We start from the raw sequence: 25027 nt of genomic DNA on the forward strand, positions 1-25027 counted from the left end.
TCCTGGTCTATCTTCACTCTCACCCCTTGATTAATAGGAAATACAAACATTTGAGTAGGTAGGTAGGTAGGTAGGTAGGTAGGTAGGTAGGAAGGAAGGAAGGAAGGAAGGAAGGAAGGAAGGAAGGAAGGAAGGAAGGAAGGAAGGAAGGAAGGAAGGGAGAGACAGACAGACATCTTACAAATTAATCTTTATCACTAAATGCACTTAGTTTAACCTTAAATCAGGTTTTTGTGGGGTAGGCTGCTCTGCAATTTGCATACTGGCTATTAATTTTGAAAGTGGCAGGCTGCTTGTATATACTACCACAATACAATTCAGACAAGCTATGTTATCAATAATAGAGAATATTTGTAGCTCAGGGTTGGACTGAGTGGTACTCTCCGAGATTGATTGTTTTCTTGCAGATAGTTCATTACCCAACTAGGTAACATCTTCAGTGCTAGCAGTGATATCAAGATTCCATGTCCTATACATAAATACGAAAGAGGCCCTGATCTAATTTGCTATTGATAAGGTCATTAAAAAAGCAAGTTTACCTGGAATCCAAGTGATCGAGCAAAAAAGTTTGATCCTAAGTCTCCAATAACAACATAGAAAGCTATGCAGGTCCCCAGCATTAGTCCAATCATACTGTAAAAACAAAATGGAGTGGTTATTCTAGAAAAAGGAAAATTAAACCGTTATCATTTACCTGTGTGCTGACTTCAAGTGAGATTTATGTTCAGAAATTCTCTGAATATAGCCATTTTTACTGCCAATGCCAGAGATCCTATGGCACAGGTGCTAGAAGTGGCATGCAGAGCCATCTCTCCAGGCACACTAGCTGTGGCCTGTTAATGTTTTGGGCACAAGGGTGCTGGCCAGCCGACCTGCATGCACGCATGTATGCCAGAAAACCAGAAGACCAAGTGACTGGCGGGCATGTGTATGCCGGAAACCAGAATCTCAGCTTCCTAGTGTATGCAGGCGCACTGGGGAACTGCTCTTCCGGTTTCTGGCGCTCCCACGTGTGTATGCCAAGAAGCTGGTCTTCTGGTTTCCGGCACTTCCTTTTCCGCACGTGTTTCCATTTCAGCACTCGATGCCAAAAAGGTTCGCCAACACTGCCCTAGATCAGGGGTAGGCAAAGATGGCTCTTCTATGACATGTGGACTTCAACTCCCAGAATTCCTGAACTAGGATGATTGGCTCAGGAATTCTGGGAGTTGAAGTCCACAAGTCATAGACGAGCCAACGTTGCCTACCCCTGCTCTAGATGATAACCGCCTTCTCATCGTCTTGCAAACAGGACAGTTTCAGAAGAAGTCTACGGAGAGGGGTGGCATACAAATCTAATAAATAATAATAACATAATAATTAATCAGGTTTGCTGAAAGGCAATTCTCTCCCCCGCCCCCCATACAAAGGGTACTGTTCTTCATGCAGACTCTTAACAAACATGCAGAGAGAAATATATTGGAAACCATACACTCATGTGAACCACACGAGCTTTTGGTATCACAGGATCTAAAGAAAATGTATCTCAAGGGAAGCAACTAGCCGCAGAGACATGACAGGACTGCAGGAAAACTATATTTACTAATGGCTGCTGGATGTTAATAGGAACATATTGATGCATGGTTTGGCATGCCTCAAGAATACTGCCAGCAGTCAATAATGACTAAACGGGGCCTGCATATATTTATGATCCTAATATTGACTATTACCTTCCAGAATCCTCACAGGCTATCTAAGCCTTCCAAAGAATCTCCCGCATAGGCTAGGTGGCCTAGCATTAACATCTACTACCCTGTCTTCTTCCTCTTCTTTGTAAGCCTGGAAAGAAGCACTTCTTAATTTCATTCTCATGTGGCACATTTTAATGCGGTCGCCTAAATCTATTTCACTTCTCTGCAGATATGGGGGTAGATTAGATTGTTGCATCCATGTAAAACAGAAAAGGTACAGATGAACGTATCTATGGAGATTCTCAGACATCTAGGTCATGGTGGTCCCAAAGGTGCTTTTTCAAGAGGCAACTGGTTTCTGGTTTTTCTCTGAAGATGTTTCGCTTCTCATCCAAGAAGAGATGAGGAAGATTCTTGTGTGAGAAGCGAAACGTCTTCAATGAAAAACCAGAAAGTCCATTTAGTTGCCTCTTGAAAAAATACCTTTGGTACAGATAAACATTTTTTAAAATTTCCCTAGCTATCTAAGTAATGCTATTTTTAATATATGTTTGTTTTATCTTTCTATTTCTGTTTGTACTTTATTGGGCTATATTATATACTTCCAGAGTAGTTAGAAAATTGGGTAGTTTTAGAAAACTTTCTTTCTTTCCTTCCTTCCTTCCTTCCTTCCTCCCTCCTCTTCTTTCTTTCTTTCCTTCCTTCTCTCCTTCCTTCTTTCCTCCCTCCCTCCCTCTTCCTTCCTCCCCCTTCCTTCTTCCCTCCCTCCCTCCCTCTTCTTCTTTCTTTCCTTCCTCTCCTTCCTTCTTCCCTCCCTCCCTCCCTCCCTCCCTTCCTTCCTTTCCTCCCTCCCTCCCTCTTCCTTCCTCCCTCTTCCTTCTTCCCTCCCTCCCTCCATTCCTTTCTCCCTCCCTCCCTCCTCTTCTTTCCTTCTCTCCTTCCTTCTTTCCTCCCTCCCTCCCTCTTCCTTCCTCCCCCTTCCTTCTTCCCTCCCTCCCTCTTCTTCTTTCTTTCTTTCCTTCCTTCTCTCCTTCCTTCTTCCCTCCCTCCCTCCCTTCCTTCCTTCCTTTCCTCTTTCCCTCCCTCTTCCTTCCTCCCTCTTCCTTCTTCCCTCCCTCCCTCCCTTCCTCCTCTTCTTTCTTTCTTTCTTTCCTTCCTCCTCTCCTTCCTTCTTTCCTCCCTCCCTCCCTCTTCCTTCCTCCCTCTTCCTTCTTCCCTCCCTCCCTCCCTTCCTTCTTTCCCCTCCCTTTCTCCTTAAAGACATCAAGTAACATACAATTGTTTTTATGCAATATAACTCTTTTATTCAATAGTTTCAGTCTGTCTACAGGTCTGACACTATGGAGAGGGCCAAAAAGGAAACGCCAGGCAATTGCTGAATCAGACTTTAATAGAAGAGACAATACCCAGCACCCGGCCAGTAAAGAGATTGCTGCATATCAGCAAAGTATGCTTTTCCAGATATAAGATGGAAGTTTTATTTTGGGAGAAACATATTATTCATTCATTTACTTTCAATAAAGGCCATCTGTATGTACAAGGGGGGGGGGATGTTCATGGGTGTATGAATCTATGTGAGTGAGAAACATATTTAGAACGGTCTTGGGAATTTCATTGAGCACACAATCAGGAGTGGGGTGAAGGTCCAAGACAGAAGCCAATACTTGCTCAGTGAAGAGTGGAATAGGCCTCACAATTTGCAGGAAGCCAGACAGCAGTTTAATTAGGACATCATTCTGTGAGCTCCTGCACCTTTCCCTGCCACAAAAGCACGGATCACTTCCCCTCTCTTTTCTGACTGCATAGGACCCCAGTGGCAATTATGGCAATTGCTAACACGAGAGAGTAATGGCAATCAAGTCCTGAGAATATTTTTAGGCGTCCCTCAAAACAGTTCAAAGCTGGGTGATAAAGAAGCAAGCCAGGATCACATGACCAGTCATCTCATGACAGATCAGAGATTGAGAATCTCAATCATAAAAAGCAACCCTGTGATGCCATTCGTATCAAACTATCCTCCAAGTCAATGCCTCTTTTTATTTTGAGAAGCATAATATATGGGAAAAGTTTAAGTTTCTCTTTAAAATTCAAGCTTGCTGTGAACCAATGTTAAGATCCTATTAGGGGACATTTCCCTTTACAAATGAAAAATTATCATTAGAAGAAGTGGGAGCCTTCAAATGATGGCAGGAGCATCTTGCCATATTATTGTCAACAAACCCATTAACGTGGACTAGTGTTATTCGTGTTCTACAGAGATGGAAATAACCACAAACAAGATAAAAAGACACTACTGAATTATTCACAGCTCTCTCCTCCGACTGAAGTGGGACCACTCAACTGTTTTCCCCATGTGGAAAACCAGTTCACAACATGATTTATAGACTTGGATGGGCAGCAAAGATGTTTATGCATCCTGAGCTTTTCAAGTGGAATACCCTTTTTCAGCATGAAAATACTGAGGCTGAAAACACAGCTCTTTATGCCAATCCCCTTAACCAAATTTGTGAGAAAAAAAAGTGGAAATAAAAGATTAAGAACATCTTTAACAAATGTAGGGAACTGCCACAAGATTTCAAGGGAACAACTGTACATGTGCTATATTGTAACGATTGAAATGGCTAACTGGATACATAGAAATTTCAAATTTCTAGGTTCTATCATATCTCAAGACGTAAAATGGTCAAAAACATCATCAAAAAAGCACAACAAAGAATGTTCATTGTGCGCCAGCTCAGGAAGCTCAAACTGCCCAAGGAGCTGCTGATTCAGTTCTACAGAGGAATCATTGAGTCTGTCATCTGCACCTCTATAACTGTCTGGTTTGGTGCTGCAACCCAACAGGATCGACACAGACTTCAGAGGATAATCAGAACTGCAGAAAAAACAATTGCTGCCAATCTGCCTTCCATTGAGGACCTGTATACTGCACGAGTCAAAAAGAGGGCGGGGAAAATATTTACTGACCCCTCACATCCTGGACACAAATTGTTTCAACTCCTACCCTCAAAACGTCGCTACAGAGCACTGCACACCAAGACAACTAGACACAAGAACAGTTTTTTCCCGAACGCCATCACTCTGCTAAACAAATAATTCCCTCAACACTGTCAGACTTTCTACTAAATCTGCACTTCTATTCTACTAGTTTTTCTCATCATTCCTATCACCCATTTCCTCCCATGTTGACTGTATGACTGTAACTTGTTGCGTATATCCTAAGATTTTTATTAATATTGCTTCTTCATTGCTTATTTGACCCCTATGACAATCATTAAGTGTTGTACCACATGATTCTTGACAAATGTATATTTTATTTTATGTACGTTGAGAGCATCTGCACCAAGACAAATTCCTTGTGTGTCCAATCACACTTGGCCAATAAAAAATTCTATTCTATTCTATTCTAGAAGATGGAGGGCCTACGTATTTATAATGCAGACAATTCATTTTTAGGCGTAAATATTTTCTGCCAATCAGAAGTACTGTACTACTGTATAATGTTTTGCCTGAACTTTTAAGTATGCTTCTCTCCCAGCTTTCCTGACAATTGAGTGCTGAGGGCTAGAAAATCTAGTCTTGGGAAGAGCTTTTAAAATTGGACCTGGGAATATATGGTACATTACATGTCTTCCCTAACATGCTTAACCCTAGCTGGATAAATACACTACGTTCACAAAAGGAGAGATTACGTAGACAAAAAACATGAAATCACAGACAAAACATCAGGGCTAAAAACAACTTGCATATTAAACAGTTAATAAAAATTTGAAATACTTGAATCTTGGATAAGAAAAAGGGACAAAAAATAAAATAAAATACCTGGTTTCCACAAGCATTTTACCAGATTTTCCATAGGCGTGGAAGGCTAGAAGGAAAGAAAAAGTGAGAAGGGAAAAACACATTATCAAAATCGTTATTCAAACATGTGTTCACAAAACGTGGCATGTATAAAAACGAATATCGCTCATCAGCGGCAACTGAGAAAGCAGAGGTTTGCTAGTTTGGTTCCATCCCACCACCACCACGTTGGGGCTCCCCCCCCCCCTTCTTTGACATACCATTCACAAATCAGAAGCCACATGAAAACAAATTTGGAAGAAAGATTCAAAACAGGTTCTTCTTCCCTCCCTCCACAACCCAGCAGCACTAAGTAGGACTTACACATGGTAACCATTAAAAGAAGAAAGGCAGCATTGAAATATATGCGAGCCCTAAGAGATTGTGTGGCTAAAAGTTACTGCAGTGCAAAATTTCAGTGGGGTTCCTGATTTTATTCCTTCCTGCCCCACTGCAGCTGGACCACTTTGGGCTGCTGACGGGTGGACCAAGATGGGTGCCCAGAAAGCTCAGCCGCCCTGACCGTATCCGTGATTCACCGCCACACCAAAGGGATTTAACCGATAGAATTCCTCCCCCCCCCCTTTTCTGCTTCATACACTGATCGCTGCTTGCCACACAAAACAATCAGCATCCTTGAAATCGCTGCTCTGCAAAGCTCAGCTTGCATTTTCAAAAGCCATTTGACTACGAGGGTAAGAGGAAAATTACCACCTCCAATTCTGAGAGAGAACCTTTTTAACTGGAACCATTACTAATGCCACATTCATGTGAAATGTTTACAGAGGGCAGCTGGCTTTCAACCTCACTTTGCAGAATGTACTTATATTCCCTTGGGGAAATCGGCGTTGTTGGGTTTTATTTAAAAACACACACACACACACATACACAAAAACCTAGTGCAGGAATGTAACAGGAGGAGGATGGAGGCAAGAGAAAGCACCTCCCTCCACAACCTAAAGGCCAAGGATAAAATCTCTTTAGAAATCAATTTCTCAATTGAAAAAGAATCGCTGGTTTTCAATTAAAACAAGTAAGGGAACAGAATACAGCAATGGCAGGCCCATTGATGAAAATGTCCTTGATGTCTCATCTTCAGTAAATCTGTGGGGAAGGGGAGGGAGGACAGAAAAGTCATTCAAATTTATTTCCAAAGAGAATTTTGACGCAAGCCCACTTTAGCAGAGGGTGGCAAATTGGCTGGCCATCACAGACCTAGATGCTCGGTTATGCCTTCACTTTTCATCTGCTATCGTGTTCCAATCCTACAAATTTAAGTCTCAACGACAGGCTTTCCAAGGAAAGTACTTGTGAATATCAGTTTCCAATGTTCTTGTTTGCTTTAAAAATGTTTGCAGACGTATACGTTTAAGTATAAAGGAGACTTACTTCCCTGGCTCCAATATAGAATAGGCAGAGAAAAATTAGTCCCAAGAGCAAACTTGTAAGTGAAGCCTTAAGATAAATTTTAATGATTTGTTTCCACAGATTATTGGGGTGGGGGGGCTCATGTTGCAGACATTTGAGATTCTTTCTTTCTCTGGCTTTATAAAAAGTCTAAACATACGATCCAGAAGGGATTAGCAACTTCGTTGATCTGAGAATCTTATCTTCACGTACTTTCATGGAAGAAAGTAAAAAGAGCCAAAATAACCAAATGCTGGCAGGGAAAGAAGTTTGCCCAAATCTCCCTGTTTCTCTCCAAAAAAGAAAAAAGGGAGGGGAAAAAACTGACAGAGACAGTCATTCCTTTAATATTCAATGTAGAGATGCTTTAGAAGGGCGATTAGGAAATTCGGAGAGTAATGCTAACAGTTTTGAGTAAGTCACATACTCCGAGGTAGTTCACACATTATCTGATTATGGAAATTGTTGCTTGCATGGGTGGTCAATTTGCATGCTCAGTATAACTTCATGGGAGGTCTTTCCAGAAGATCACAGTAGCTACTTGAGTTAAATGGGTGTGCTGGAAATGAGAAATCTGGGTTTTATTCTTCCGTGGAAGTAGCCACTGGGATTGTCTATAAGAATGTTCTCTGGCATTCTATTGTTCACATGAAGAAGAAAAAAAAGCTGATTGTGAACAGTTATTTAAAGATGTAAGCCAGACCATATAGCATCCCACTGATGTTTAGGAATAAATGCCTGCTTTTGTCATCAGAAAAGGAAGAACCTACTTGACCAAATCTTTAGAAATAAACCCAGCTGTAAATACAAGTTAATAAACCAAATGTATTCATCTGTGTGTGCTCAAGATCATCATAATTTCGGGTTTTCATTGGGCATCTCGTCAGCTTCAAAAGAAAACCAACCAACTAGGCAATAGAAACATAGAAACATAGAAGACTGATGGCAGAAAAAGACCTCATGGTCCATCTAATCTGCCCTTATACTATTTCCTGTATTTTATCTTACAATGGATATATGTTTATCCCAGGCATGTTTAAATTCAGTTACTGTGGATTTACCAACCACGTCTGGTGGAAGTTTGTTCCAAGGATCTACTACTCTTTCAGTGAAATAATATTTTCTCACGTTGCTTTTGATCTTTCCCCCAACTAACTTCAGATTGTGTCCCCTTGTTCTTGTGTTCACTTTCCTATTAAAAACACTTCCCTCCTGAACCTTATTTAACCCTTTAACATATTTAAATGTTTCAATCATGTCCCCCCTTTTCCTTCTGTCCTCCAGACTATACAGATTGAGTTCAATGAATGACAGATTGAGTAGCATGAGAAATAGCAACTTTTCAGAAGACAATTTGGAGTTTCTGGAATAAAGTTGGGTGAAAAATTCTTAAATGGAAAAGTGGTGGAAAGAATAAACAGAAAGGTTCTGTCAGAAACTGGAAATGACTAAGGGGACTAATGTTCTAGGACAGAGGTAGGGAACTGTGGCCCTTTTATGACTTGTGGACTTCAACTCCCAGAATTCCTGAGCCAGCTCAGAATTCTGGGAGTTGAAGTCTACAAGTCATTAAAAGGGTCATAGTTCCCCACCTCTGTTCTAGGATGTCAAGTTATTCCTATTGGTTAGCAATTAACAAGTGATCATTACAATCAAGATCCAACACTAGGGATGATATCCTTTTAGATCAGGGGTCCCCAAACTTTGCAACTTTAAGACTTGTGGACTTCAACTCCCAGAATTCTCCAGCCAGCATGGCTGGCTGGAGAATTCTGGGAGTTGAAGTCCACTAGTCTTAAAGTTGCCATGTTTGAAGACCTCTGTTTTAGATCATGGATGTCAAACTCGCAGTGTCATATTGCTATCACATGATATTTTTCCCACTCCTGGAGCTGGGGTGGACATGGCCTGTACATGATGCATCTGGCCCATGGGCTGCCAGTTTGACACTCCTGCGGATTGATCTACCACACAGAATATCCCTAGCCACTGTATCCCACAACCACTGTAAATAATAGCCCATTCTAGTTACTGATGATTGTTAAGGACTAAAGTCCAACCCTCTTAAAAGATGTCAAGTTGGAGGCTGCCCGTTAGTTTATAGAGTTGTGGACACAACATTTTTAAAAATTTATATCACACCTAGAATCTATGTGTCAACTTACATCTCTGTCATTATATCTCGGTAACAATAATCTTACTTGGTATATTAGGCTGAAAAAAGGGGGACTGACCTAAAGTATTTAAAGAAACTTCATAACCAGGTGAAGATGGATTTCAACCAAATTCACACCCAAAGTTTAAGTTTGTCAGATATACTGGGGAGGGAAATATTAAGCTTTAATCTCACACACTAACTATATAATATGGTAAACATATTACATATTACTCCCAAATGTAACTTTATGCCCTCATACTTCTTTGTTGCTTTTTTTCAGTCACATTGAATTTTATAGTCCAATGTTTTTCAACCAGTGTGCCGCAGCACACTAGTGTGCCGTGAGACATGGTCAGGTGTGCCATGGGGAAATTAAACATGGGTCCCCAAACTATGGCCCGCATGCCAGATACTAGCCGCCTTCATCCAAACATAAACATTCCCTTCACAATCCCTCCAGCTATCAGCGATAGGAAGAGTGGAGGCACAGGGAACGCTCACTGACCAATCAACTTCTAGGATTTATCCCGACCACTAGCGATGAACCAATAGCAGGCCACCTCTCATCCACACCCAGGAAGGTCCCCGCTCGGGCTGCCGCACAGTTGTCATTGTGTGGCCAGGGCGAGTAGTTGAAGCTGCTATTCCTCCCCATGGTCCCAATTTCGAGTGTCATTTTGCGTCATTTTGGTTGGTGGTGTGCCCCAGGATTTTATTCTATAGACTCATTTATACCGCCAGACATGGGGGAGTTGAGATATTCCTTCCCCCTAGGCCATTACAAGTTATGCATGGTATGTTTGTGTGTATGTTTGGTTTTATGATAAGGGTTTTTAGTTGTTTTATTATTGGATTGTTACATGCTGTTTTTATCATTGTTGTTAGCTGCCCCGAGTCTACGGAGAGGGACGGCATACAAATCCAATAAATCATTATTATTATTATTATTATTATTATTATTATTATTATTATTATTATTTTGTAAATGTAAAAAATGTGCCGCGGCTGAAAAAAGGTTGAAAATCACTGCTATAGTCATGATTAATATTGGTTCCAGGTATTATTTATTTAGTTAGTTCAATTTGTATGCCTCCCAACTCATCAAGGACTCTGATTAATAGTTTTACTTTTTAAAATTAAATTATTTAAAGACCTTCGGGATTGGGCGGCAGAAAACTCAAATAAATAAATAAATAAATGCTGAAGCTGCTAGTTAGCTGTACCCCAAGTTAAACATATAAATAAAAGTAAATAAAATATCTTCCAAACCTCCCAACACCTATTTATAACATATAACCTAAAATACTATCAATCAAAGTAAAATGTATTCATTATCTTTACCAATGAGCCCAAAATTTCCATTGCCTAAGCAAGGCAGGTGTTAAATGAGTTTTGCCCCATTTTACGAACTTCCCCGCCTCAACTGTTAAGTGAATCGTGGCAGTTATTAAGGTAGTGATGGCTGTTAAGTGAATCTGGCTTCCCCATTGAATGTGTTTGTCAGAAGGTTGCAAAGTGTGATCTCATGACCTCCAAGACACTACAAACGTCATCAAGACATGCCAGTTGCCAAGCATCCAAATTTTGATCATGTAACCATGGGGATGCTACAACAGTGGTGTGAAAAATAGTCATATCACTTTTATCAATGCTGTTATAACTTCAAATAATCACTAAATAGATGGTTGTAAACTGAGGGCTAGCTGTATCGCTATGCACGTGGTTAGATATTATACATATTTATACCTTGCCTGTTTTAATTCATGTACCTTTAAGGCAGTGTACCCAAAGCAGAACTCTCTATTTTTTTTTTCCAACTGAGTTGCGAACCAGTCTGTTGAAATTCAAGCCAAGTCGCCAAAATTAGAAAAGTATAAAGCAGGTTCCAAATCTGGGTTTCAATAAAATGACTTCACCCTTTTAACTTGGTTCAAGATGCTAGATTCCAGCTTTGCTGTACCATTAAGTAAACCAGATAGAACTGCAGCACAGCGAGCCCCGTTTCTTGAAATGTCTTTGAACTTGGCATTGTATGAGGAACTGTTAAAGCAAATTGTATTCTCTATCTTCAGAATTTTGATGGTATACAAGGTTATTTCTATATCTGCAAGATTTGATTGGATTGGATTGGATTTGTATGCCGCCCCTCTCCGTAGACTCGGGGCGGCTAACAACAGTAGTAAACAGCATATGACAATCCAATATAAACAGTTAAAAACCCCTATTGTAAAACCAACATGCATACAGATATACCATGCATAAAATTGTAAAGGCCTAGGGGGAAAGAGTATCTCAATTCCCCCATGCCTGGCGGCAGAGGTGGGTTTTAAGAAGCTTATGAAAGGCAAGGAGGGTGGGAGCAATTCTAATCTCTGGGGGGAGTTGGTTCCAGAGGGTCGGGGCCGCCACAGAGAAGGCTTTTCCCCTGGGTCCCGCCAAGCGACATTGTTTAGTTGACGGGACCCGGAGAAGACCCACTCTGTGGGACCTAACTGGTCGCTGGGATTCGTGCAGCAGAAGGCGGTCCCTGAGATAATCTGGTCCGATGCCATGAAGGGCTTTATAGGTCATAACCAACACTTTGAATTGTGACCGGAAACTGATCGGCAACCAGTGCAGACTGCGGAGTGTTGGTGTAACATGGGCATATTTGGGAAAGCCCATGATTGCTCTCACAGCTGCATTCTGCACGACCTGAAGTTTCCGAACACTTTTCAAAGGTAGCCCCATGTAGAGAGCGTTACAGTAGTCGAGCCTCGAGGTGATGAGGGCATGAGTGACTGTGACCAGTGACTCCCGGTCCAAGTAGGGTCGCAACTGGTGCACCAGGCGAACCTGGGCAAACACCCCCCTCACCACAGCTGAAAGATGTTTCTCTAATATGAGCTGTGGATCGAGGAGGACGCCCAAGTTGCGGACCCTCTCTGAGGGGGTCAGTAGTTCCCCCCCCCCCCCGGGTGATGGACGGGCAGATGAAATTGTCGTTGGGAGGCAAAACCCACAGCCACTCCGTCTTATCAGGGTTGAGTTTAAGTCTGTTGACACCCATCCAAGAACCGTTCTAGAGTATCAATCAAATCTTTGTTATGCTTACAGAACAGGATAATTTTGGAGTAAGGACATCCTGGTGTTCACCTATACAGGAGAACCTGGAGTCACAAAGATAAATTGAGGTTGGACACTTTGGGTATTACTTCCACGTCTATGCCTGGAAAATACACAGGCAACGTTAAAGGATCAGTTATTTTAAATTATCCTTTCATAATTCCACAATGGTTTAAAAATAAATATAAAACACACCGTTCTTAGTTGCTAACAGACAAACACTACTGATTTGTTGGACTCATAACAAATGTTCCTTCACCCTTCCACCCCCTTCCAAATAATGTTTAGAGGTGTTTTGTTTATTCCTATTGTTTCTTGCCGGTTTTGGCTCTTGTAGCCAAAGCTTTGAATGTTCTTCCGGAAGACGTAGCTTAAATTAAGTTAATTTGTAAACCATTCATGCATCCTTCAAAGCTGCCAAAGCCTCCCACAGAATCAGCTTAGGTTCTGCCAGGATCGCTTGCAGCTGGACCGGTGTAGAAGAAAGGCAATGACAAAGGCTGCTGTGTGTAGTTGCTCAACCTTGATGCATCAGGATGACTCGAGCAGTAAAGCCTCCCCTTGGGCTAAGGATGCCTTTTTCCCAGGCATTCTCCCCACTTTGGCTGATGGCATCTCTCCCAGGGCAAAGGCAGGCAAAAAAAAAAAAAAGTGTGTGTGGGGGGGGAAGCTATTTCTTTCCGCACCAATGTTTATGTGCCAGAAAGTTTGGAAGCATTTACTGACCCTTCTGTGTTTCTAAGCTGCTTAGTTTTGGAAAGTGAAGGGAATCTCTTATTCCTGGCAGACAACCCAAGGTAAACAGGACTTAATGTATTCAGTCAAAAGGGGAAGCGTATAAAGACTTATTGTGACACAGAAGGGGAAATCAATGATTATGGGCATCTGGTGTTAAGGAGGAAGAGCTACATTTGATCCCCCCTCTTCCTCTTCCTCAAGAGAAAAGAGTTATAATTAACCATATATTTTGCCGTTTAAGGTTTAACCTTCAAGACCACAGGTCTTGATGGGTGTTTTTTTTCTTTTTTCTTCCCCCCTTGCTGCCAATGGACATATTTTGCAATGCTTACACTGTGCAGCTAAATGAGGTAGCCTCGGGCAACGGAGGAACCGGGGGTAGCAGTCTTTCAGCAGTCACTAAGGAGACTGCACACTGCTTTAAATCCTCCTTTCAGCAGAGAGACCAGCCAATTCCCCCGCTCTGACTCCCCAAGAGGCACCTCAGGAAACACATGATGGGGTTACAGCTGTGGGAGGCCAGAAAACAGCATATCCTGTCATGAGAATCTTTCACCTCTGCCATCCCCGGGGACAAACTCCACCTCTGCAATGAGCAAACTTTAAACTGGCAAAGGCACTAGCCCTTCTGGAGCAGCTGCCTCAAAGAAATTTCGAGAGAGAATATCCCAATCCCTGCTGCTCGTGACTCGTCTTCCAGCAAACAGAATGCACACCAAGCAGAAATGTTTGAATCCTCAACGCCTGGCCATATATCTGCTCTGCTCCGCCGTTCCACCCAGCCCTCAATCTTTGGGAATCAGAGGAGAGGTCAAAAATAGATGGCGGTCCTGGTGCCAAGACGCAACAGCGAACCAAGAGCAAGAGGACTGCTGGTCCTTGCCAAAAAGCCACACACATGAATCTTGCAGATGTTTCAGTGTTCTTGGCTGCCTGCAACGCTGGAACGCTGTTTCCCTTCGCCTCCCCCTTAAGCTGCCGTAAGCACACGCTCGAAGACCATACTAGGGTCTCTACTGGCAGAACCCAACATCCTCAATAGCATGCTGGGCAGGGGAAGTGAGTGGGTTGGAGAGAAACCAACATTGTATAGCAGGCCTGAAGAACCTCCGTTTGGACCCTTCCCTTCCTTTTCACCCATCAAATTGAAGCATTCTACACTGCTCAAAACAGATAAAGGGAACACTTAAAAAACAGAATATAACTTCAAGTAAATTAAACTTCTATGAAATCAAATTGTCCACTTAGGAAGCAACACTGATTGGCAGTCAATTTCTCATGCTGTTGTGCAAATGGAATAGTTGTGCAAATGAAATATTCGATGAGAATATTTCATTCATTCAGATCTAGGGTGTGCTATTTGAGTGTTCCCTTTATTTTTTTTTGAGCAGTATATATATCATCCCTGGAGAATGAAATCTGTATGCTAAGAATGTTTGCTATATAAAGGAGAAGAGAAATATTTGGTGGGGGTAGGGATGGGACATATTTTATATGCTGGGAATAATTCAGCCATGCCAAAATGAAATTGCACATTAGGAAACAGGAAGAAAAGAGTGGGATGAAAACCACCCTCATGTTGAGCATGCTCACCTAGTCCAGGATAGGTCCTGCGTTTGCTGAGATTGGCCGATTTCACTAGGAACATACAGGATTGATGAGTCATCCAGGAGCAGAAAAAAAGCAGCAGGGCTCCCAGAAATATGCCACACTACGATAGGAAGGGGAAAATGAATAAATACTAGTAGTAGAATAATCATCATCCCTTCCCCCCAAACAGTTCTTCTTTTATGCCCTTCCACAACACCAAGAAACGGTTGACCATTCCTAAGAGGTCAGTAAGGGGCGAGTACAAGTGCACTAGAGTGCCTTCCTCCCCTGTCCTTTTGCTCTCCTAAATCTCCTATACCTTTCTTCAATTCCTATATCTCTTCTTCTATTCTTTCATTGATATGTTCTATTACTATATCTTCTTTTCTATTCTTTCTTAGATATATTTTACTATGAGTATCTCCTCTATAACCTTCATCATGTATTTTACTATGTGTATATAGATATATACCCACTAAAACCCTCATTGTGTATTGGACAAAATAGATAGATAGATAGATAGATAGATAGATAGATAGATAGATAGATAGATAGATAGATAGATAGATAGATAGATAGAGATAGATAGATAGATAGATAGATAGATAGATAGATAGATAGATAGATAGATAGATAGATAGATAAACTGCCATGTTTTTATTTGCAAGCACACACTGGACCATTAAAGGAGAATCCCTTGCTTCTGAGCAACAACCAACCAAAATATGTGACATATGAACTTACTTACTTACTTTCTTTCTTCTTTCTCTCTCTCTCTTCCTTCCTTTCCTTTCCTTTCTTTCTCTTTCCTTCTCTTGTCTCTGTCTTTCTCTGTCTATCTCTCTCTCTCACACACACACACACACATAAGTTTATGGCAAAGACATAGAGCAGTCACCTATTTACTAAATGGTTCAGTCACAATACCTCCTTGCTATGGAAAGAGAAGCCAAAGCAATTTATGGAAGACAAAAACCTTCCTGCCCTGCTGTTGTGACAGGTTTTGGGCCTATTCCAGAACAGTGATCTGTCTCTAGCTACTACCAGATTCATGTTAAACAAGTTAGCATGCTGTTGATCCAGGGGTTTGAACTCCTCTGCACAAGTAAAACTGGCTGTTCTATCCACTTACAGCATAAACATAAATTACCCTGTTAGCTACCTGTCCTGAAAGCATTGTGCCGGTTTGCTCTCTGGACACATTTGCAGAGGAAGTGGAAGGGGTTTGGGAGGGAAAGAGGGGGAGAGAACATGAATGGCTGAACATTTATGAAAACAATGCATGACACTGGACAGGAACAAGTGGTGCTACATTTTAATCACAGCTGCCATTTGTTCTGTTTTAATCAAAGGAGTTGCAGCTTTTGAAGCTTCTGGCAACTGTATGCATAACAAACCAATGACCTATTCTAAGGACCCTTTAAATCCAAAGAGCTGTAAAAGCCTTTTTCTTCAAGGGAAGGTTTATTGACATCAGTTAGTAGCTCCGGTATTGAAACAACCAAAGTCTTCTGAATGTTCCTTAGAGAAACTGCCCCGGCACATTCCTCCCACCACACACACAAAATGAGGATTATCACAGCCATTTCCAGGTATGGCAAAACAGGACCTGCTCAATAGGAAGGCTACATTCATGCAGACATACTGGGCAGGAGTTGTAAAGGAATTAGCATTCTAGTACCGTGATCTTCCACCTCACCATTCACGCAAGCACATACCACAGCATCTATTATCAGCATCTGGTAACAAGTGTTGCCATGCATTAGGAAAGCATCTGTGACCAGATGTTCATGTGCATAACCACATATCACTGGGGGTAAGCATTTTTATAACCACAAGCACTTAATTACTAACAGAAGTCCACCTCCTGTTAAGTCCAACATAGGAAAACCAACTACGCCTGTGAATGTCCCATGCACTAGACGGGCTCCTTGTTTACTTGACACTGATTTCCACCGAAAAGAGAGGCATGAGATGCTCTTTGCTGCAGCAGCAATATCAGAACTATAAGCAGACAGACAGATGAAGAAGAGTAATTGATGCCAAACGAGGCAGTGGCCAGTAGAAATCTTCCACCAGTTCAATAGTTATAAACCCCCTCCAATATCAATGCTATCTTACACAACAACTATTTCAACATTTCTCCCAAACTTTTTTCTAGGATTATCTAATTTTCTTGTTTACATTTGTAGTTACAGAACTGTTAAACATTAACAGCATTCTCTAAAAGTATATGTAAGATTGCACTACCATTGATTTTATATTGAAAGAACATCCTAAGGAAAGACAACAGTAAAAATGGAATGGCATCTGTGTATCAAAGGTATACATTCTGGAGCATTTCAGATCACAATTCCCATCTCCTTTCCCTATAAGGAATGCATGAAACCAATGGATGCTTGAAGGATAGGTATTTTACAAGGAAACATGGTCTAAGACTCTAAGATAACACTTGCTTGCAGGATATAATCCATATTTCATAAATAGCTAACTGCAAACAGAAGATACTGAGGATGATAAGTAGCTAGGAACCAGGCGCTATTCTAATTTATGTCTTAATTTATCTATAGTTTGGTCTGGTGGTTATGGCACCAGGCCAGAAAGCAGGGACTGAGTTCTAGGGTCACCTTACCCACGAAAGCCAGCTAGGGCAATCCCTCGCTCTCAGCCCAATCCACCTCACAGAGTTGTTGTTGTGGGGAAAACAGAAGGAAGGAAGGTGTGTTGGATATGTTTGTTGCCTTGACTCTTTTGTAAAAATAATAAAGGAAGGATACAAACAAACAAACAAACAAACAAATATATCTAAATTAACCCAAAGTTAAAGCTGAAAATAGCAGGTCTTTTGATGTACGGATTTGATCAAAGGACTATGTTCATATTTGACTAATCATCTATTCCATCAAGAAGTACCTTGATGTAGATCTACATGTGAAAAATATAACTACATCGTGGTGCCATCTGCTAACAGACCTACTTAAAAGACTCAAGTGTTTTGCTTTGCTACATGTTAATGCCATCTGTTGGGAAAAAGATGGAACTAACCAAAATCTAACATCCTGATTGGCTGAAATCTTCTGATAATAACAATTTTAACTATTTGCAACAATTGTTTTCCAATCTTTTAATGATTTTTTTGTAAAAAAAGCAATATCAGGCTATCTATTTTCTTAGCAATTTTAAAAAATGTAGTCAATAGGTTTAGCACCTTACTTTCTTGAAGCTTGTGTTGTAAGACTACATATACCAGAAGTAAAAACAATAAAGATATTTGTGGCCACCATTATACACAAGGAATATTAACCTGAATGAAAATGATAACATCAGAATGAGGAGTATGGGTCAATCATATATGTACGTGATTGGATGATAGGAGGAAATAGTAAGATAAAATGCAAAAGCTGCAGTTATGAAAGGAACAAGACAAGGAAGCCCATTATCATCATTGTTATTTGTGTTGACATTAGAAGTCTTAAGGAGGAATGTATGGGAGAACAAGGAAATTACAATAATGAACATCAAAAAGGAGGAATACAAATTACAAGCATTGGCTGATGAGTTTGTGTTTATATTGGAAGATCCTTTAAAGTCTGAAATAGAGTTACTTCAACAAATTGGAGAATATGGAGAGGTGGTTGAATTAAAAATCAATAAGGGCAAAACAAAAATGTTAGTTAAAAATATGACTGAAAAACAAAAAAACAATGTAACTGAGAGATTACCTATACAGACAATTTGAGTATACCACAAGGGGGGGGGGGGAAGGGGAGGAGGAGGAAGAAAATGAACCCAAAGCTACTTTCAGGCAAAGCCTCCACTATGTTTTCTCAACTGATAATGTAGGTCACTTGAAGAGAGGCACCTGAAAGGAATATTTTGAAAGAGAAGTAAAGAACTGCCCAAAAGCAGAAATAAAAGGCAGAGAAAATCAGAGAGACAGAAGCTTCTCTCCATCTGGAGAAGTAAGGAAGGAGAAATGGAGAGAAGAAGGAAGGGAGGGAGGGAGGAAGGGAGGGAGGGCAATTAATTTATAATTATAAGAGCCTTCTCTGTGGTGGCCCCGGCCCTCTGGAATCAACTTCCCCCGGAGATTAGAACTGCCCCCACCCTCCTTGTCTTTCGTAAATTACTCAAGACTCACTTATACCGCCAGGCATGGGGGAGTTGAGACACCTTTCCCCCCAGGCTTCTTTATATTTTGTTTCATGTTTGGTATGAATGTGCTGTTTGGTTTTTAAATATATGATAGGGTTTTATATGCTTCTTTTAATATTAGATTTGTTTTGTTATAATATTGTTTTTATTGTTGTGAGCCGCCCCGAGTCTTCGGAGAGGGGCAGCATACAAATCTAATAAATAATAATAATAACAATAATATAATATAATATAGTAATAATATATAATTATAATATATAATTGTAATTAACTCAGTTCTACCCAATAATATACAGTATTGGGTAGACCTGAGTTAATTATATTAATCCGGCCCTTTAAAACCATCCCAATTTCTCATGCGGCCCCATGGCAAAATTAAATGCCCACCCCTGAATTAGATGATAGGGAAGGGAATAGTAAGGTCAGAAGGAGATAAAATGCAAAAGCTGCAGTTAAGAGTTAATAACTTATTTAAATTGAAATTCACAAAACTGTTGCTGGAGCCTGACATAAACATTCTTGCATTGCTAATGTAAGATGTTACAACGACCTTTTCTCTGTTCAGTCTTTGTGTAATAAACGCATTGGATGATCCTGAAAAAACTAAGCAAACTTGGTCAGTAACTAAGAAGACTAGACTGGGAAGTCAAACAAGGTCCCATAATTGGGGAATGGCAAACTTCCATTAACGTTGTCAAGAAAATAACATGGATGGACATTTCTGAACAAGATGACATTTTATAGTAATTATTAACTAGATAGTAGTTATCTATATTGTAGTAATTATTAACTAGCTAAGTAGTAGAAGCCACCTGACTTTGGCTGTTTTTGAAAAGTAAAGCAAGGTTGGACCCGATGGAGCTTGGATAGAAAATCTCAAGGTTTTAGGATAAATTGGGAAATATTTTATTTTTTAAAAACTCAAAAGAATTCAAAATCTTTACAGAATAACAAAGGGCTCTCGGAGCTCTTCTAATCCAGTTCCCAGCTCAAGCAGGAGACCCTATACCAGAAGTCTTCAAACTTTGGTAACTTTAAGACTTATGAACTTCAATGCCCAGAATTCTCTAGCCAGTTATGGTGGCTGGAGAATTCCAGGAGTTGAAGTTCACAAATCTTAAAGTTGCCAAGTTTGGGGGCTCCTGCCCTATACCATTCCAGACAAGTGGCTATCTAGACTCCTCTTAAAAGCCTCCAGTGACGGAGCACCCAAAATTTCTGAAGGCAAGCCATTCCAGTGGTTAATTGTTCTCACTGTTATTTATTTATTTATTTATTTGTTTGTTTGTTTATTTGTTTGATTTTTATGCCGCCCTTCTCCTTAGACTACTTTTTTCTACATTGAATTTCATTTTGTTAGATTGTAGACTTGGACCCAGTGTTCAAGTCTACAGAGTTCCATCTGGATCTGGAGCCTATTTTTTGATGCATCTGCAAATTTGATTATTTCCCCTTCTATTCCCTCATCTAAATCATGTATGAAGATGTTGAAGAGTACTAGCCCGAAACTGGAACTTTGAGATTCTCTACTCTTTACTTCGTTTCATGTAGATGTACAGTAGTTCCATTGAGGACTACATACTGAGTGAGATTTGTCAGTTATATCAACAGATATACAGTGAACTATTCTGAGTTTTCCTATTATCTTAATTTATGATGTATAACATAATACACAATATGTTGAGAAACCTTGCATTGAAAAATGTGGCAAAATTGGGAACTCCAGATGACATGATATGGAATAGTAAATGAAGAATGCAGCACTGGTGTAGACCCATGTCCTATTTACAGATCATTCATTGGCATTTGACTAGCACAATGGAAAGTAGTATTCTGGACTGAATAAATATGTATAGAAGCCACTTTGTAGGTTTATCTCCTAGGGGAGCAATGATAAAATGACACCTTTGAAATATATTGGGCTATAGCTTCTATTATCTCCAACATTATATCTAATGGTTGCAATGGCTGGAAATTTCAGAATTAAATTTCAATACATTTGGAAGGTGCCGATCAGTGAAGGCCTGCTGCCGGAACGATAAGCAATTTTGGAGATGTTCCAGTATCAATTTTGGAGATGCTTGCGCAGCTGCGTGCTCCCGATGGGCACATGTGCGCTCCGCACGAGATCTGGCTGCTGTGCATGCACAGCAAGTGAAATCTTGTGTGAAGATACTCGTCCGAGCTAGATTTTGGAGATTTTCACCGGTTTTTTGCTTCTGCGCATGCAGGGAAGCAAAAATATCACTGAAAATTGCCGAAATCTCGCTCATGTGCATGTGCTCACATAAGATTTCGCTTGCTGTGCATGCGCAGCAGCCAAATTTCATACCACTGTGTGTGTGTGCGCCCGCGACGGCATTGGAGGTTGCACCGGTAGTGTCGAATATGGCAGACTTTCTCTGCTGCCGATCTAGGGAAGATAGTTATAGGAAGCTGCATATTCATTTACTATAAAATGTATGCCACTTATTCATTGGACAGGCAACTACATTTTTGTGTATATCAGTGTTTCTCAAACGTAGCCACTTTCAGATATGTGGACTTCAGCTCCAAGAATTTTTCAGCCAGCCATGCTGGTATATGTGATGCTCATATCTATAGTCCATATTAAGCAAAAAAAGAATTACAGTGTACATTTTTCTTGATCACTGAAAAAAACTTATTCTAGGGCTCTGTGTTCTAAAGCCACGTAATACAAACTTTATCTTTTGTGTTTGCCTTCAAATCAATTCTGACATCTTCCTGGAAACATCCCTGAGTTTTCTTGGCAAGATTTCAGAAGTGATTTGCCACTGCCTTCTTCCTAGGACTATAGAGAGTGTGATTGGCGCACGGTCACCCAGCTGGTTTGGGGCCTAAAGTGGGAGTAGAGTAAGGTGGGACTACAATTCACGGTCTCCTAGTTTCCAGCCTAATGCCTTAACCACTATATTAAAATGGCTCCTAGGAAATGGATTTGGAGCTTAGACATGCAGATAATTCTTAATATGAAACAACTTGGGGCCTATGTTCCTAAAATCTGTTTTACATTGGATTCCACAATCTGAAAGCCTCTCAATATCCAGGAAAGTAATACATGGCAATGGTGAAGAGGAAGGAATAATAGGAGGGGAAAAGAACCAAGATTTATACAAGTCTCATATAGATATAAGATTACTTTTAATGATGATACTATGTCATTTTTCAATTTATAAAACATAAAGCTTAATAACAAATTCTATATTTTTGTGCTTGTCAGGCAAGTCACACAGATGAACAGGTGTCTAAGCATCAGGTTATAATAAACTTGGCCAGATAATATAAAAGGGAGAAAGTATTAAAGAATTAACAAACCTTGGAATTTATTTATTTATTTATTTATTCGATTTTTATGCTTCAGGGTGGCTTACAACATAGCAATAGCACCTTTTTAAAAACAGAGCCAGCATATTGCCCCCCACAATCTGGGTCCTCATTTTACCCACCTCGGAATGATGGAAAGCTGAGTCAACCTTGAGCCAGTGATGAGATTTGAACCGCTGACCTACAGATCTACAGTCAGCTTCAGTGGTCTGCAGTACAGCACTCTACCTGCTGCGCCACCCCGGCTCTTTTTTGTATTTATGTATCAAGAGAACTCTTACTGTTACATGATATCCTTTTTCATACCAATAATGCAGGATAGATGTTCTAAGAACAGACAATCAAACTCGGTTTAAAAAGAATATGAAATAAGAATAAAAAGATGAAACCCAAACCTTGAGCAATATAAAAAGCAAGCCATGCTACTGTACCTAAGGTGAATATTTAACCTGTATATTTTATATAATAGCAATTAATGCAAGATAACACTAAGCAGTTTGGAAGTGGTTTAAAATATCACACACACACCAAAGAAATTAATCCCTGACCAAAAGAAAAGGAAGTACAATAATGTCAGTTTCAATATACAACATTGGTACCATGCAAATATGCAGAACATCTGACCCACATGAAGAAATATGTCCCTCTGACTTAGTGCTGATACCTTAGTCCCTGAAGGATTTTTGGCAAGAATTTCTGAAGGGTTTTGCCATTGCTTCTTTCCTACCGGTAGGACTAAAAGGCATAGACTGACCCAAGGTCAGCCTGCCGGCTTTGTGCCTCAGGGTTTCTAGCCTGGTGCCTTAACCACTATACCAAACTGGCTCTTTAGAATAGATAACTTATGTGATGCATTTAAAAGTGAAGGCAAGTAATAAAAGGTCAAAAACCTTAGCATAAAAGTAAAAGAAAAAAGAAAGGCTAAGTGCCAAAGAATTGAGGCCTTTGAACTAGGGTGCTGGAGAAGACTCCTGAGAGCCCCTTGGACTGCAAGATGATCAAAAGAGGTCAGTCCTGGAGGAGATCAACCCTGACTGCTCTTTAGAAGGCCAGATCCTGAAGTTGAAACCCCCTAATGATAAGGAAAGACTCACAGGAGAAGAACCTAATGCTGGGAACAACTGAGGGCAAAAGAAGAAAGGGATGAAAGAGGATGAGGTGGCTGAACGGAGTCACGGAAGCAGTCAGCATGAACGTAAATGGATTCTGGGGGATGATAGAGGACAGGAAGGCCTGGAGCAACATTTTCTATGGGGTTGCGAAGGATGGGACACGACTTCACAACTAACAACAAACAAGGGCAAAAGGTGATCATAAGTACCAGTTTTAAAGGAGGAGGAACCAACCTCATCTTTAAATTGACAGCAAAATAGAATTCTTTATTGGCTAAGTGTGATAACACACAAGGAATTTGTCTTGGGTGCATATGCTCTCAAAGATACATTTGTCAAGAATCATGAGGTACAACATTTAATAATTGTCATAGGAGTCAAATAAGCATTGAGGAAACAATCAATATGAATAAAAATCTTAATAATACAAGCAACAAGTTACATTCATACAGTCATAAGTAGAAGGAAATGGGTGATAGGAATGATGAGAAAAAACTAGTAGAAATAGAAGTGCAGACTTAGTAAATTGTTCGACAGTGTCCAGAGAATTATTTGTTTAGTAGAGTGATGGCGTTCGGGGGAAAAACTGTTCTTGTGTCTAGTTGTCTTCGTGTGCAGTGCTCTGTAGTGACATTTTGAGAGTAGGAGTTTAAACAGTTTATGTCCAGGATGCGAGGGGTCCTTAAGTTAATTAAATATTAATTTAAATATATTAAATTAATATAAAATTAATTGCATATTTTATGTACACTGAGAGCATATGCACCAAAGACAAATTCCTTGTGGGGCCAATCACGCTCGACCAATAAAGAATTATATTCTATTCTACACCTGATTAAATTGTTGTTAGCCACCCCGAGTCTACGGAGAGGGGCGGCATACAAATCCAATCAACCAACCAACCAACCAACCAACCAACCAACCAACCAACCAATCAATAAATAAAATGAGTAATTTTAATTCCCTTCCCCTGTGCTTCCCATCCACTAGGAGTATACCAGGAGAAACTTTTTCAGCCCAAAGATGCTCAGGGAAAAGGGAAGAAGGGCAGTTGCTAAAAGGTCCCCCTTGCCACGCAGACCGACGAAGCCAGGACCAGGTCATGTGGCTTGGAGGGGGGAAACCCGGGACACGTCATCCCCGCCGCTAACACTTCAACCGGGGAAGGAAGGGACCCGCACGCAATCGACCAGACTGACCTGTCGGAAGCAGAAGGGCATCGTCAGCACGCTAACCCCGACGATGCTGTTCACGATGTTCATGATCAAGCCCCAGTTGGAGCCCGAAGGAGGCGAGGAAGTCATCGCCGAAAAAAATTAAAGGGACGCGGGGGGAGAGCGGGCAGGTTAAACGGGGGAAGGGAGCCTGGAAAGAGGGAAGGAGGGCAAGGGCGGCTCTCCACACCCGCACGGAGCGCCGCAGACTACGGCGGGGTGGGGGGGTCAGCGGGCCACCTTGAGCAGCAACAGCAGCAGCAACCTCCTACCAAAACAAACTCTTCCCCTGCAAGCCGGCTCCAACCTCAACACGTCGCACGCACTTCCTCATTTCCCTGCTCTGTTGGCGCTTCCGGGATGCAAAACCACAGAGGGGAGGACGTTGCCTAGAGCGGCACGACTGGAATAAGCGTTGGACTTGCCCCCGGAGGACTGAAGCGGAGGGGAGGGGGAGGAGCGGAGTTGCTATAGCAACTCTCGTGATGCTGGCTGTCACCGCCTATTAGGCCGCCTTGGAAAGGAAGGGGTGCTTTCTTTTGCTGCTGCTGTGCTGGCAGCAATGGTCGGGGGAATGGGTTCTACTCCGCGTGGATCGCCGGGGAAGGCAAAGGCGAAGGGGTTCCACATAGGTGACCAAGAGCTTCTCTTGAATTTGGGTTGAATAACGGCGCCTAGTCTCGAGGCACGGTG

General features: G+C 41.1%; 1 protein-coding gene across 3 annotated transcripts in view; it reads right to left on the minus strand.

Annotated features, from left to right (window-relative positions):
- SLC38A10 (solute carrier family 38 member 10) overlaps positions 1-24685 on the minus strand; it is a 127415-nt gene extending 102730 nt beyond the window's left edge. Inside the window, exons 1-4 of one of the 3 annotated variants that reach the window (XM_070740192.1) lie at positions 24320-24685; positions 14512-14629; positions 5493-5538; positions 540-633 (exon numbers count right to left, since the gene is read on the minus strand). In XM_070740192.1, coding sequence (XP_070596293.1) covers positions 540-633; positions 5493-5538; positions 14512-14629; positions 24320-24424 — 363 coding nt within the window. In that variant the 5' untranslated portion in view covers positions 24425-24685. The remainder of the gene's footprint in view (positions 1-539; positions 634-5492; positions 5539-14511; positions 14630-24319) is intronic. The other 2 variants (XM_070740193.1, XM_070740194.1) reach the window with 2 other exon arrangements.
- Between the last annotated feature and the right edge of the window lie 342 nt (positions 24686-25027).

This window comes from Erythrolamprus reginae, chromosome 2 (genome assembly GCF_031021105.1).
Source record: "Erythrolamprus reginae isolate rEryReg1 chromosome 2, rEryReg1.hap1, whole genome shotgun sequence".
NCBI classification, from domain to species: domain Eukaryota; kingdom Metazoa; phylum Chordata; class Lepidosauria; order Squamata; family Dipsadidae; genus Erythrolamprus; species Erythrolamprus reginae.